Below are 17086 nucleotides of genomic sequence, written 5' to 3'. Positions count from 1 at the left end.
CGAAAATAACGGTGTCCTATGTATCTTGTTCTTTGCTTAGTTTCTTGTTTCATGTAATCAAATTAAATTGGTGTAGGTTGCAGAAGTAATTTACTTCAGTGTTTTTCATAAAATAACTTGATAATGTATATTAAAATCAAGTAGGAGAAGTAAATTCAGTTTTGCTGCAGTAGGGGTTTCTTGACTGTAGGAATTTTACATGGTATCAGAGCATTGATTTTGAAACAGGAAGAGCAGATGCAACACTAAGCAGAGAGGTCAATAGCTGCATTTGGTAGCAATTCGAATCCCCTTGAAGGGATTGCGTAGTCCTTGTTGGGAAAGCAGAGATTTTGAGGAAATCTCTCTCTGAGCGAGTCGAAAGAGAGGTACGATTTCCGGTTAGTGAGCTTGTAGTGGTAGAGGGAGTGACGCAGAGCCTCAGCGTAGTGCTTGAAGGGCGCAGTTTCTGCCGGGGCAGAAATCCGTTGGAAAATTGCGAAGACACATAGAAGGGGAATTTTCTCCTCAGAGGATTTTTCTTGCCAAAAGTTTGAATTTTTCACTTGCCGGGCAACAAACCAGTGCTGCGCAGTGACTAGAGGAGTCAATTCGACAGTTTGGGTGAGATGGCATCACATGGGCTCAGAGATCAGGACAGGTTGGAATGAGCTTCCAACTATGTCATATGGAAGATCAAAATCTTCGCTGTTCTGGAGGAGTACGACCTTGAAGCTTACGTCAAAAGTGTTGTGGTTGTTCCCGCAGACAGTGATAAGAAGAAGAAGTACAAGGCCGAGCAGGGAAAGGCGAAGAGGTTCATACTCCATGGAGTTCGAGATCATGTGGTCTCACACTTGCAGGGCAAAGATACACCTAGAGGGACTGACGTTGGGCCAATTTGGGTCCACACAGGCTTGACGCTCAACCAGGGAGAGCCAACGTGGAGGAAAAGGCGCCCTCACACAGAAATCTAGAATTTTGTCGGGGAGTTGCCGAAACCGCCGGGGAAGCTTAAGCTCCAGGAGGCAGAAGAGACAACGCAGAGGTGACGCAGAGCCTGTAAGGCTGACGCAGGGCCTATGCAAGGCTAGCGCAGAGATAGCTAGGGGTTTTCCAGTTCTGCTGCTGGAAATTGCCGGAAACTGTCGGGTGAAGTGAGGTAATCTCACTCAATTTTCTGCCATTATATTTTTCTCTGTAACTGGATTGCCGAGAGGGAATCCAACATTGTATTCAAAACTACTTCTTAATAATATAAAACCCTCAGAGCTGTTGCACTGGTTTTCCCGCATTGGGTTTTTTCGGGGACTATTTTGTCCAAAAATAACGATGTCCTATGTATCTTGTTCTTTGCTCAGTTTCTTGTTTCATGTAATCAAATTAAATTGGTGTAGGCTGCAAAAGTAATTTACTTCAATACTTTTCAGAAAATAACTTGATAATGTATATTAAAATCAAGTAGGAGAAGTAAAATCAGTTTTGTTGCTGTAGGGGTTCCTTGAGTATAGGAATTTTCACAATCATAACCGGGCTTCAACTGAAACTGACTAAGAATGTGTACTGCAAAACATATATTTGGCCTAGTATTTACTAGATACATTAGGGAACCCACCAACTGACGATAGGAGGTAGGATCCATGAGGCTAGAGTCAGAGTCCCTCAACTTCTTGAGATTGGTGATCATAGGAGTAGTCACTGGCTTGGAATCCATCATCCCAAATTTCTACAATAACTTGATGATGTACCTTCCTTGCCCCAAATATATCTCCCTAGGTCTCTGCCATACTTCTAGACCTAGGTAATAGTGCATCAGTCCTAGATCCTTCATTTCAAATTCAGCTGCCAACATCTTCCTGCATTCTTGGATTCTTCGCTCCACACCTATGATGAATAGATCATCCACATATAGCAAAATAATGACGGGCTCATCATTCACAACCTTGATGTAGAGATTCAGATCAACATAACTCTTCACGAACCCAATTCTTACTAGATAATCATCCCATCCTTGCATACCATGCCCTAGGTGCTTGCTTCAAACCATATAGGGCCTTTTGAAGTTTGCAAACATGAGAGTCCTTGTTATCAACTTCAAAGCCTCCAGGTTTTTCGTGTAAACTTGCTCATCAATGGTCCCATTTGGAAATGCGGTCTTCACATCCATTTGATGGATGTTCCACCCCATTGTTGCAGTCAATGAAACCAACGATCTAATAATAGTGTATAAAAATGGATCCCATTTGGGATTTGAAACATTGGTATAAAAATGTGCATACTGTGGATTCTCCGGTCAATTCGAAAAGTACAAACCACAGATCTCTTAAATCCAAAATCTTATCCCTGTACGGAGGGGATACTTGGAGTGAAATCCTTTTACTCGAAAGTTTTAGAGTGAGGATAACAAGAAGAGCTGCAGATCTACATTTTCCATTCTGCTCTTCTTTTATCATCATTCTCTAACCCTGATGATGGATCCCATTTGGGATTTGAAACGTTGGTATAAAAATGTGCATACTGTGGATTCTTCGGTCAATTCGAAAAGTACAAACCACAGATCTCTTAAATCCAAAATCTTATCCCTGTACGGAGGGGATACTTGGAGTGAAATCCTTTTACTCGAAAGTTTTAGAGTGAGGATAACAAGAAGAGCTGCAGATCTACATTTTCCATTCTGCTCTTCTTTTATCATCATTCTCTAACCCTGATGATGGATCCCATTTGGGATTTGAAACGTTGGTATAAAAATGTGCATACTGTGGATTCTCCGGTCAATTCGAAAAGTACAAACCACAGATCTCTTAAATCCAAAATCTTATCCCTGTACGGAGGGGATACTTGGAGTGAAATCATTTTACTCGAAAGTTTTAGAGTGAGGATAACAAGAAGAGCTGCAGATCTACATTTTCCATTCTGCTCTTCTTTTATCATCATTCTCTAACCTTGATGATGGATCCCATTTGGGATTTGAAACGTTGGTATAAAAATGTGCATACTGTGGATTCTTCGGTCAATTCGAATAGTGTACCTTGCTGTAGGTGCAAAGGTTTCTTCATAATCAATGCCTTCCTTTTGAGAGAAACCCCTTGCAACGAATCTTGCTTTATACTTGTCTATACTTCCATCAACTGCATGTTTGATCTTATAGATCCATTTAGATGTGACAACCGATTTGTCACTAGGTCTAGGAACGATTTCCCAAACCCCATTCTTCATGATGGATTGATATTCTTCCTGCATTGCTTTCTTCCAAACCTCTTGATGCACAACTTCCTTGAATGTAGATGGTTCGACTTCAATCAATTTTGTCATATATGCAGCATAACCAGAATATCTCTTCGGTCTCTTTCTTTCCCTGAAGGTTCCTTTCGTAGCTTCATGTCCTTCAACATCTTCCAATGTAGCTTTCAACCAATTTGGCCTCTTCCTTGTGGTTGGGATGACCACTGATTGAATAGGCTCACTTGGTCCTTCTTCTTTGAGATTTGTAGTAGAGTTTTCATGATGAACTTCTTCTTCTTCAAATATGGGAACTTCTTCATCATTAGAATCAATAGGAATATCCTTTGATTTCTTGTATGCTTGATTCTCATCAAATATGACATCCCTGCTTACTTCAATATATCTTCCTTCCTTGATGTAGATTCTATATGCTTTTGAAGAGAGACTATATCCAACAAATATTCCCTTGATACTTGTAGAGTCCAACTTCTTTTGCTTGTCTTTCAGAACATGGATATATGCTGGACTTCCAAAGATTCGAAGGTGATCCACACTCGACTTCTTTCTTGTGAATACTTCTTCAAGTGTTGTATTATCAAGACTATTATGAGGACTTCTATTTTGAATGTATACGACTGTCATCACTGCTTTTCCCCATAAGAATTTTGGTAGATCTTGATCAAGGAGCATAGTTCGAATGCCTTCTTCAATTGACATGTTCTTTCTTTCGGCCAATACATATTGTTCGGGATAATAGGGAACAATGAGCTCCCTCTAAATACCTGCTTCCTTACAATATGCAATCAATTCCTTAGAAGTGTATTCCCCACCAATATCAGACCTCAAAATTTTTATCTTTCTTTCGGTTAGGGTTTCCACTTCAGCCCTAAACTCCTTGAACTTATCAAATACTTCATCTTTTGTTTTGAGAAGGTAGAGCCATGTCTTTCTAGAATGGTCATCAATAAATGTCACATAGTAGAGATGACCTCCAAGTGATTTGTCAAACATGGGCCCACACACATCGGAATGGATGAGGTCTAATATCTCTTTAGACCTAGTTTCACTATTGTGAAATGGCTTTCTTGTATGTTTTCCCAAAGAGCATCCCTTGCACACACCTTCATGATCCAACTTCATATTAGGAATACCATGAACTAGTTGACTAAGAGTAGGGATGACCTTATAATGTAGATGACCATACCTCCTATGCCATAGCTCAATGGGACTTATTTCCATATGAACCAGAGCTTGAGGAGGTGGTGTAATGACTCTATAAAGACTTCCTTCACGAACTCCAATAACCCTAGCTTTATCAATGCTAGAGTCTTTTCCCCAAACTAATACTTTTCCATCAACAAAAGAAATTCTTTCCCCTTTATCTTCTAAACAAGAAATAGAAAGCAAATTCTTTTTCAATCCTGGAACATATAGAATGTTGTTGAGATGCAACTTCGATCCATTATCTAGTTTCAACATGTTGATCCCATGCCTCTAACATCATAGCTTTTCTTGTCACCCAATTCCATTGCATCAGAAGATGGCTCCTTTGATAGTGTATGAAATTGTTTACTTTCTCCTGTCATGTGTCTCGATGCTCCACTATTAATGATCCATGCATTGTCATTAGTAAGAAAACCTGTAAGAGCAGCCAAGAATCCTTGATTTTTGACCTTGTTGAACAAGTAGTAGATGACCTTCTTGATCTAGCTTCCAACAGTGTTGATACCTAGTCTTATGTTGGTCATCATAGAGGGAGAATCCATGCCAACAAAGTGATCTTCGACTCTTCATGACCTTAGCTGTGATACAATGTTGGAAAATCAAAGTAGTTATATTGGGGTTTGATTCTCCTTACTTGATAAGTACTTGTGAGTGTGTTGGCTTCTTTTACTTCTTTATTATCTTATCTTTCATCAAGCAATTACCATATTATGTGTGTATGAAGATCAAAAAACAAGAGACACAAGATATAGGCATTATGCCATGGCAAAACTCCCCTCGAGGGGAAATCCTAGTCAAGATAATTCTTCCTTTCAATAATATTCTTTGAGACTCTTCACCCTAGACAAAGACTAGACCTTCCCTCCACATCAAGTTAGCTTCCCAGGTCTTCGACCCCTTCCAGTAACATCGATTAGGTAGCAGCTTCCGGGAATAGGAAGCTTCCGACAACATCGAAACTTGGAAGATTTCGATCTCCTAATCTAGGGCACGAAACAGAGAGAGAGGCACCAAAAGTTCGATTTTCTTCTTCTCCTTAGACTCCCCCAAACTTGCACTTCCTTTGGCTTCCCGACAACAAACATCGCACTTCTCCAGCTATTCTTGGAGATATCGAACTGTTAGAAAATCAGAGAGGTAGTAAAGATTTTTTTGTTCTTGATAATTACTTGTGATGTTTCTTATTATTACGATTCTTTATATCTTCTTTCTTTAGTTAATCAAGCCATTACCAAAAGCAGCAATACATAAAACAATAGACACCAGAGGTAGGCACATGCGAGGGAAAAACCCTCCTTGAGGGGAAACCCAGTCAATATAATTCTTCCTTTCAATAGTATTCTTTGAGGCTCTTCACCCTAGACCAACACCAAACCTTCCCTCCACACCAAGTCAGCCTCCCAGAATTACGACCTCTTTCTAGCAACTTCAACTATGCAGCAACTTACGACAATAGGAAACTTCTGACAACAGTGAAACTTGGAAGACTTCGATCTCCCAATCCAAGACACGAAACAAAGAGAGAGAGACACCAAAATTTCGATTTTCCTTGTCTCCTTAGACTTCCCCAAACTCACATTCACTTTGGGTTCCCGGCAACAGACTTCGCACCTTTTCCTAGCTACAAGAGAACTTTGCACTTCTGCCCAGCAACAAGAGATTTTTGCACTTCTTCCTAGCTACAAGAGAATTCAAATTTTTGAGAGAATGATGCTCCAAATGAATTCGATGAGCTTCCTTTTATAGGGTTCTTATGGGGTCGAATAGGGTCTTTAGGCTGACTTGATCTTTTTCTAGGCCGACATGGTGTGGAGGTTACATAATTCATATTTGACTCAATACTTAACCTTTTTACATGATTCAAAAGCCCAAGAAAGATCTCTTTAAATGTACAATAACTTTATAGAAATCCTAGAAGTCCGCAATGGGGACTTTGACCTAAAACATGGTGACCCATGCATGAAACCCATGCTTTAATAAGTCACAATAATAATAGTAAAAATTCTTTTCTTTATTCTTTTGACAAGTACATTTCATAATGACTCAAGTACATTATTGAAGGCCGAACATAGTTACATTTTCTAACACTCCCTCTTAACTAGGGAGGTGTTCATAATGTACAAATACAATGGAAGATCTCAAACTATATGAACCACGAAGAACTTTAGGCACCACAATGCCATGGACTAGATTCCTGACCAGGGCAATCTATCCAAGCAGTCACTCAATAGTTTTGGCACTGCAATGCCATGGACTAGATTCCTGACTAGGGCAATCTATCCAGGTTGGACTAAAATGGACTCAAGCGTTCAGTCCCTTTAGGTACCCTCAGGCTTACTTGCTAACCATCAACCCAAACACCTAGGTGTGTGTCCAAAACAGACCTCAATAACCAACACCATCTTTCCATCTTTGGGACTCAGACATAAACACAAAGTGTCAGTCAGATGTCTTCCCAGGCAATGCTTCACTCACAAAGCTTCAACACCCCTTGATCCATCAGATCAAGAATGACCAATCTCTCCCAATCAACCTGATTGGTTACCAGCATGCTATCAAATTCTTCGAGAGATTCACCTGTACAAACACAACCCTAATCAATAATATACTTTCACATGTACATAATCAATTACAAACCTCCGGGGTCTTTTAGACAACTAGATGTTGCTACTCAATTTTTCACAGTAGGACTCTCAACTGAATCTTTGATAGAATATTCTTTAATCATACATTTTTCCTCCTACTTTCTATGCAACAACATATCCTCTGAAATTCATTCTTCAAATAATACCAAGCTATGCCCTCCCCCTCAACCAGGTAGCGCATCTTCATCTGGACTCCCTCTTAATCTTAGGGAGATCTCATCTATGCAGGCTTGCTTTGGGAGATCAACTTCTTCTTTTCGACATCGGAGAATCTTTCGTGGCTTCCAATCATATCAGAGTTATCAGCATCCCCATCATGAAAAACTAGCTATTGCAGCTCAGAGAATCTTGAATACTATTGAAATCAATGGAGAAAGTTTGGAGAAAGCCCAGTTGTGAGTTGTGTGCACTGTGAACATGGGCTGCGCAATTTTAAAAAATCTGCAGTAATGCTTTTGGGTCCAATATTTGATGGAAGACTGCAGTTTAAAAAAATTGCAATTGTTCTTTCAGCGTTGTGCTTCCTACTGCTGAATGTCAACACATCTCCAAGAGAGAACTGTGGCAATTCTGGAAAGGCAAAAAAACTAGCTGTTGCAGCTCAGAGAATCTTGAATACTTTGGAAATCAATGGAAAAAGTTTGGAGAATGCTCAGTAACCCAGTTGTTAGTTGTGTGAACATGGGCTGCACAATTTCAAAAAGTCTGCTGTAATGTTTTTGGTCCAATCTTTGCTGGAAGACTGCAGAATAAAAAAATTGCATTTGCTCTTTCGACATTCTGCTTCCTACTGCTGAATTTCAATACATCTCCAAGAAGGAATTTTGGAAATTCTGGACAGGAATGGTTTTGTTTCATGTTTCAACATCGATAATTTAGAATATCGATGCTTAGTTTCTTCATCTCTTGATTGAAAAATTAACTGTTTTTATTATGGTTCAAAATCTGCACATTCAATAATGGTAGGTTCAAATTTTATTTAACAATTTGATTTGAAACTGTTTTATTTCAGTAGTTAAGCTTTTATAGACATTTGCAAGCACCATTTTTATGCAGGCTTAATACAGGAATACAAGATTTGGTGAAGAATCTCAAGGCCAAGGGTGTTGATGTTTTTCTAGTATCTGGAGGATTTCGTCAGATGATAGAAGTATGTTATTTTCTGTTGTTTTGAGGCAATCTTGTGGAAAATTCATGGAGTAAAGATAAACATGTTTAAGGATTTCTTTTGTGCAATAGTATGTCTGAAGTAAATGCATTCTTGTGAGGGCTTGTTAACTAAAGATTGGAAGATAGATGAAAAAACGTGAACTTTAATGTTTATGCACTAGGTTGTGGTGATTATTTCCCTCATTGTTTCATGATAAGTTGGATAAATTCATTTTAATTGCTTTGTTCATAACTACTAAAATTCTAAAGTGATAATCTCTATGGTAAAAAATCTGTTGATTCAAACTAGGAATGTGCTGAATTTTCAGTTTTAATAAAAGAATGATGATGTTTTGTAGCTTTCTATACACTCGTTGTATGCCTATCATTACAAGTCCCATCATACTATTTTTGTCATTTCTAAGCATTAATGTTGGAATGACAGTGTAATCTTCACATGTGGTCGTGGCTGACTTCACTATATAATCGTTATTATCGTGTATTAGACTATTAGTGTGTTTCTATTGTTGGGCTTAAGCCTTAAAGCTTGCCTAGTCAACGCTAATTTATTATATATCTAGGTGGTTAAGATCAACTTAGTTGTTATGGGGGCCCATAACCTCTCTTGGGAAGGGTGCTCTACCTCTTGACTTGCGTATTAATACATTTGAATCTCATTTGTAAGATTCATCAGGTGATCTTCTTGATCTTTGTAATACATGTGACAACTTAGACATCATAAATTCTTTGTTCACTCTCTTTTTCTTGGGCTGTATTTTGAATTTTCTCTCTAGCACACACCTAAGAAACATGACACCTTCTTAGTCCTACATGTTGGTGTCATATGTTAAATCTCCTAATACCAATGCAAATTTATTTTCTCACAACAATTTTTATTCGTAGCAATTTATTTATTTTCTATGTTGCACGGGTTTGCGAACCTGGGGGTGGGGTTCTTGAACCCGTCCCGGATTCTCGTCCCCAAGTACTAGATTCGGGTATGGGTGCTTTTGAGAAGAACCCATAAGAACCGGGTTCTCCATTAAAAATTTTCGAGTTCTTTTGTCTTGACGGGTACGGAGAACCCTAATGATAGGTACTTGGAACCCCAAAATTGGGTTCTTTGGGGGTTCATTTTAGTTTTTATTTTTAAAATTTTAATTAATTTAATGGGCTTCCCCTAATATTCTAAGTAGCTAGTTCTTCATCTTGCGAGAGGAATTGGATTACTTCTGCGTTTCTCCATTCAGTAAAGAGAAATAGGTTGGGCTCAAAGAAGACAAAGAACTTGGTGTACATTCACAGCACACTTCGTCTCATATCTCAAAAAGACCCTGGGTACAAGGAGGGTCCTTTCAAGAGATGGGACCAATACATAGATGATATTATGTGTGTGGACGAGGAGATACAACCGGATGACCTTATTGAGCTACCTCCAGTTTCTATGGATGAGCAGGAGCCTCAAGATGAGAGTGATTCCTACCTGGAGAGCATGCTAACTGAAGATCTGAGTGATGCTGATGACATGGCTTAAGGAAGCCATTGTTCACTATTAGCTATTTTTATTTTAGTATTTTAAAATTTCCTAGTTCTTGTTTGGAGATGCGTTAAGGCAAATTTTGAATGTAGTATGACAATGGACATATATTATGATTCTTATTAATATGTAAACTCCAATTTGCACTTGATATCAAACTAGAAATTTTGAAGTTTGATTGTGAATGTTGAATGGTCAATGATGTGCATGTTTAAATATTTAAAGTTTAAATCATAAATATTTTAGTTTTCTTGTTTAAAGTTGAAAAATATACAAATTCATGTTTATTATAATTTATAAAATATATTTATATATTATATATATAAATTATAATATACCCTCAACGAACCTACGCACCCTATTTCAAAAAATGACATATGTCCCCATCCCAGAACCCACGTTTCCTGGTAACATAGTTTTTTTTACCAAGTAAATTTTGAATTGTTGAAAAAAAGCTCCATGGAAAACCTCCTGAAAAAATCTCGATAACATTTCGAAATCACGAGTTTTTCAACTCACCGATGTTATCGGCCGAATTTTTCGGGAGTTTTTCAAACTTAAAAAACTAGCAATTGAATCAACAAACTCTCGATAAAATCACAATTCGAACGAAAAAAATCGTGACTTAGGACCGGGGCACGTATAAGTTGGGGAAAGTCTGTTTTTTTACTCATTTTGCACTCAAACCTTTAGGATTTGAGCTTGTGGAGAGAGAAGTTTGTCAATGCCCAAGAGAAGGAGATTTGACTAGTTTTGTGGTGTGGATTTGGAGTTTTGTCCACTGCTCAACGTGGGAGGAAAAGGAAAAAACATTCCATATTCCTGTAAAAGAGGCAGAGGAACTCAGTGCCTTACTAGTTTATGACATGTAGATGACTCATGATGATAATATACATTTATTGTATTTTTTATTTATATTTTGACTCTTGAGACTAAGTCAGGGGTCAAGATTTAGGACTCGATTCACTGTTGATATGTGATGTAGCACTAGACTTCTTATACATCTTATATATTAGCTTTCTTTTCATATTTATGTGGCAATGCATTTATCTGATGATGTGGATACTTTAGATGCTAAAAAAAATTAAAAATGAATATTTTGTACTTTTTAAAAATTTTTGCTGAGTTTTGCCAATTTTTTCAATTTTCTCCTGATTTTAACGACTTTTTCAATTTTCGGACCCTTGCCAATTTATTCTCGAGTTTGACTTTTTCCACATTTAAAAATAGATCACTAGTATTTTAACATCTAGAAATTTATATGCAATGGAAATAGAATCAAACAGAGAGCAATCACACATTACAACAAATACAAACCCACAATAATTCTCCTTCATTAATTAATTTGGAAAAATCAGGGTTTTGACCTACAAAGAATTTACAAAGAAAAATACAATGACTGGAACTTGCAATGTTAGCCTCTTTCTCATATACAATCACAAAGTCCTAATATACAACTGTTGTCGCCCAAATTGTACACCAAGAGCGACAATGACTTAGGGCAGAGGTTGTCACTCTGATCCATGCCCACTCCGTTCTAGCTATCTTCTAGGCAAGCTAAGGGGGGTAGTCACAAAAGGTGAAAGGTTAAGGATGAGGGGAAACTTGTTGGGAACCAACAAGTTCTAGGAGATACACTTGGCTATCTTATGAACTTGATTATAATTAGTTCGCAAGTGTGATTAATGAGCAATGTATTAGAGATCTTGATTAGATTATATTCTTAAGACACTTCAAGATTAATAGTTAAGGGACTAGTGCCTTCAATAACAATGCTCAAGACAAAATATACTTGCACAATGGAGTAAGTTACAAGATACAAGTGTTGCTTAAGGAAATTGGCTTGACAATCAAAATTACGAGCAAGAAGTGAAATTGCAACAACGTTACCACAAATGAGATACGATCAACACATGATAATCTGCAATTAATGAGATTAGGTTCGCAGCTCTGATTACCGATGAATGCAATGCAAGGGAAGTACAAGAAGCAAGATTGATATATGAGCGAGAGGTAACCGACAATGTGAATAAAACAAGTACATTCACTTTAAAATTCAAGATTTTGGGGATTCTAAGAATAACTAGTGAATTACTCCAGAACTTTTCAATAAGACCAGTGTTGCGGAAATCACGATAATATCGGAAAATTGTGATTTTTTGAGTTTGGCGATATTATCGCCCGATTTTTACGTAAATTTTATTTATTTTTTCGCGAAAGATCGCGATAACTTGAAAAAATCTGGAATTTATTTATTTATTTTTCTCCAATTTTTTGACGAGGAGGAGGAGCAATAGGAGGAGGAGGTGACACAATCTACCCAGGCTACCCCTATTACCAGTAGAGGACGTGGTCTACCTCCTGTAGCTCCTAGTTCTTTAGCTTCTAGAGCACAACAGAGTCCACTGCCAACTCCACTGTCATCTACATCTAGAGGAAAAGGGAAAGCTATTGCATTTTCTCGCAAAAGGGGCAGAGGAAATCAGTAGTATTAGACTTTAGTTATTTGGTTCATTTCATTGTATATGACATTATGACTCATGATATGAGATACATTATTATATTTTTTGTTGATATTTTGAGGCTGAGTTGGGACTCAGGAGTCAGGACTTACTATTCAGGATATGATTCACTGTTATGTGTGATGTAGCACTAGAAATGATATTACATATCTTATATATTAGTTCTTTTATCATATTTATGTGTCAATGTATTTATTTTATGTTGTAGATGCTTTAGATATTAAAAAAATTGGAAAAAAATGAATATTTTTGTATTTTACGATTTTTTCTGTTTTTTCCCGATTTTTTCCCTTGCCGATAATATCCTGATAACGATAACTGCAACATTGAATAAGACAATGGCAATATAGGCGGCGATATCAAATGCTTCTTACTCATGTGATATATCATTCAGAGACAAGTGAAAAATAAACAAGAAGCACAAATAACTGATGATAGCTGAGATTTGCTAATAGTGATTGATGAAAGATGCAGACTAACCAATGGAATGAAATGCTGATCCAAACGAGTGAGAGCAAAGAGAAATGGTTAGTATCAATGCTTTGAAGAGACCTTGATGATGATAAACACTTCAATGAACAACACTATTCCTCAAATTATCAAGATGCTAAAGACACAAGAACATGAACAGATAATCTTCAGAACAGGCACCTGATCTTAAGATCAGCTCATGGGTTAGCTAGATCATTCACAATATAGCTCATAGTTATGCAAGAGAGAGATATTAAATTGTTGCGTGTTGAATGCAATCACAAGTGCAGGAATGCAATGCAATTATGAAATGCAATAAAGAACACAAGGGAAGATAGTTAGTAACCAACCAAGGGCAAAAGGTTATCCTCAAGACGACAAAATGCTGTAGCTACAATATAATGACTTCAAGGATGCTCCAGGCCTTAAAATATACTAATCAAATTGCTGTAAGAATGAGATCAGATTACTGCTGTTATGATATCAGTCCAAAATTCACTTGCAAATCATTCAAGACAGCATTGATTAAGTCCTTAAATTAATATACGACATTCATTAAATATCTTAGGACCTCTTTTAAGTGACTATGAGACGATTACATTTCAACCCTCAATGGGGGAACAACCGTTCGTTATAGACCCTCAATTTATTACCCAATTCTACGATTCAATATGATATAGTAGACCAAGTGATTTGTAATAAAATAATTTAGCGAATTAGATTAAATTATTCCCAAATCATTTTTACAAAAGACTCAACTAAAACACTAGGATTCACCTAAGACCTTGACGATAAATTCCATTGGTACGAACAAAGTTCGTTCTTCACATTAAATACTCCAGAAGACTTGGAATATGTAAATCTCCATCGAGATACAATAATATATATTAAATGTATGAATAAGAATGACGATACAATTGAGAGTGAGGGTCCTGTATATATAACCAGGTAAATACCCTTTCATGAATGGTCATGTCTATAGAGACATGCGTCTTTGTTTAACTAATTATTATTTTAATTACATATTATTGTGATTATTATTTATATTTATTACTTTTACATAATTATATTCATAACATTGACTTCCTCTTCAAAAAACTTTGTCCTCAAAGCTTCCTAATGAAAGGGCTTGATCTCTTTTTCTGTTTCGAATGTCTTCTCGTCTCAAAATTGTCATCTTTGTTGATACAAGTTGATATGGTCCTTGGAGTGATAAATAAAACTGTCGAATTGAGAATGGATCTGACCATTCTAAATTAATCTTATGTAGAATCTTGTGGATACTGGACACTTCGTGTGAATTGTTATCACAACACTGAATTGTACTGAGATTAGTATTCTTCGGAACGTCAGTTTGTTGTTTTTGTTCTAAATACATAGCTTGATTGAGTTGTCTACTCGTGATTCAGATGTTGATAAGGAATTCTAGTGATTTGATTTTCCCTTATTTTGTTTGTGTCGTTTCTTGATTTATTGAAGTACTTGATTTCCTTTAGCTATGGAAGTTGAATGGTTAATTTCTGGATCTTCACTTGAATCTTTTGTTGTTGGAACTGCCACTTCTGAGTGCATCTTTGCATCTTTACTTCAACTAGTTTGTCCTCTTCTTGAGTTGTGATATTGGTTGGATCGGTATTTGTTGTTTTTCGTCAACTTGAATTTCTACATTTGATGCTTCCTTCTCGATGAATTGTTGTACCTTGTTTTCTAATGACTTCTCATCGTTCTTAAGTTTCTTAATTGGCGTCAGTAATTTTTCACTATGGTCTTTAAGCCGAGAAAATTCTTCGTTTTTGTCAATGGTGATCTTGTCAATTTCTCTTTGCATATTTTGTAGTAATTTTTTACCTTGAAAAATTATTTTTGAAATATCTTGTATGTCTTCGTGTTGCTGAATTTGGCTTAAGTGTAACATCCTTGAGTGTTATTTTCTTTTCCTGTAGGAAAATGTTAAAAACTTTTTTTTCGTATTTAAGATGAAGGATCCTAGAGTTTCCATCTAGGGTAAACCCAAAATAATGTCACCTTGATTGCTCCATAGGGTTTGAACTGAGAATTGCGATATAAATGTATAATCCTCAATGTTTAATTGTAAATTGGTTATGTCATATTTTTTGTTGCCAAAACAGTGTAATTTTTCGATTATATTTGACTCTGGAATCACTAATTGGTTTGCGATTTTAAGCGTTATATAATTTTTATCTTTGGTAGGTGAGATAGCAATAGTGACATCTTTTCTCACAATAGACCCTTTAATTCTAAATAGCACTAAAGCATAATTACGTGAATTTTTCTGAAATCTTCCTTCAATTCCAAATTAGATTCCATTTGCGTTTATTGAGGTGAACTTAGGGTTTTTTAAAAGTAACCCCTTTAAGTATATATAAACTTATATAAAAGTCTATATTATATATATCACCCTTTTTCAAAAGAAAAACTCTTTGAATTTTTTTCTTTTTTAAAAGACCCTCAAGTACTTTTTCACCTTTTTATATAAAGGGTTTTATAATGGTCTCTTTTAACTGAAAATGTTTTCCTTCTTTTTGGAATGGACCTTTAATACCTAAATTTATAGGTATTTTATTATTATTATACTTTAATTGAGATATTTTCTGTTTCCCTTTTTAACTAATTCCTTTTTAATACCTTTTAATTCTCTTTTGCTATTTTTTTTTTTTAAGATGAGCTTAAGGTTTAAGAATAAACCTTCTAATCCTTGTAATTATATATATATATATATATTATTTATTTTTAATACCCTTTTGAATATCTATATTTTCTGAGGCCTTAAATCATTTACCTTAAGGTCAAACCTTCACTTTGATATGATCTGTGATTCTTTAAATAAAAGACCTCCTTAATGCTCACTTTAATATTGTATATTCCTTTTATTCAACATCAAACCCTTTTTAATATCTTTGCTCACTTTAATATTTTTTGACTTGAACTATTGAAATCGTACCCTCTTTTCAATTGTGTGAAATTATTTTTTGTTATGCTAATTGATTTCCTCAATTTGTACTAATTAGATGCAAGCTTCAAATGACACCTTGCAAGTGTAGTGATGGTTCCTTCCAAAAAAGATTTGACAATGGTTGGCAGCGCGAGGTTTTAGTTGGCAGGAGCGAAAAATAACAATGCGTGGACTTATAACCGGCAGCAGATGGATTTGTGGATCTGGATGTGTGGCTATGTGCTGAGACTATGGTTCAACAACAATGTGGACTAGATTTAGTGAAGCGGCTCGAATTTGTAGGTGGCAATGAGCGAGCGGCTGCAGCGGCTGGTCGTCAGGTAGACCTGACTGTGCAGATGGCGGAGCCTGTCTGTGCGAATATGCAGTGTTGCAGGGGGACAGACTCCAACGGTGAAGGTAGCAACATGCGATGGGTTGTTTGGTGATGACAATTTGCAGCGGTTGGAGCTTTGCAGGGATCGATTGTCTGACAACTTTGTCGTTGGCCGGTTTGCTGGCAGTTGTGGCTACAACAACCCAGTAGTGATGGTAGGGACTGTTGGCAGAGTAAGGTGGACGACGATGGATTATAGCAGAAAAGCGACGACGCAATGGCTATGCTCATCGTGGCTGCGTGGTATGCTGAAATGCTGGCGCAGGAATGGGGTGTTTTAGCGTTGTTTAAATAGGGACTACTGCTAGTCGAAGCAGTTACCAGTACGCAGCAGGCTAGTGGCGATGACGGTGGGGATAGACGATGGTGTTGTTTACTTTGATGGCAACAAGAGTCGAGGAAATCGGCAGTTGTGGTCACTGTAATCAGGACACTGGCCACTATGTGGGGACATCGTCGGTAGTTGGAGATCGTCCAATTGTATTTCGATTTTGTTTGTCCGATTGTATTTCAATTATATATATATATATATATATAATTTTTTTGACAATGGTTTTTTTTAATATCTCTATTGCACAGGGACCCATCCCCACCAAAATTCATGGCGTTTCCTACGTCTCGATGATTTGGGTACTTTGGAACTTGTCAGAAACTTCCCCAATTGGTCGGGGACTCCATCGGGGACTTGGGGACTTCCTAGCCATCCCTGAGCCATCCCTCGAAAAATTGGGGACTTTTCAGGGTACTTTAGGATGTCCCTTGATATCAACCACATTAAACTTAAAAAAAAAAAATTAAAATTAAATTTTAAAACCTAAGTTCTAAACTTTAAAGTCAAAAAATTAAAAAACAAATTTTGAAACCTAAACCCTATCGCAACCTAAACCTATCAACTAAACTAAACCTATCACATACTACACACTACACTACATGACGACGATGAAGGTAAACACTGTTATAGAGACACAACAGTGAAGGTAAACACAG

General features: G+C 36.8%; 1 protein-coding gene across 2 annotated transcripts in view; it reads left to right on the top strand.

Moving 5' to 3' along the window:
- LOC149138151 (phosphoserine phosphatase, chloroplastic-like) overlaps positions 1–17086 on the top strand; it is a 206818-nt gene that overhangs the window by 86782 nt on the left and 102950 nt on the right. For both annotated transcript variants that reach the window (XM_089447977.1, XM_089447976.1), the window contains exon 4: positions 8127–8220. In XM_089447977.1, the coding sequence (XP_089304103.1) occupies positions 8127–8220 (94 nt within the window). The remainder of the gene's footprint in view (positions 1–8126; positions 8221–17086) is intronic.

Source organism: Pinus tabuliformis, chromosome X, assembly GCF_031772625.1.
Source record: "Pinus tabuliformis cultivar Carrire ecotype Pingquan chromosome X, CPIR1, whole genome shotgun sequence".
Classification (NCBI taxonomy): domain Eukaryota; kingdom Viridiplantae; phylum Streptophyta; class Pinopsida; order Pinales; family Pinaceae; genus Pinus; species Pinus tabuliformis.
This window is presented reverse-complemented; position numbering and strand designations above follow the sequence as displayed.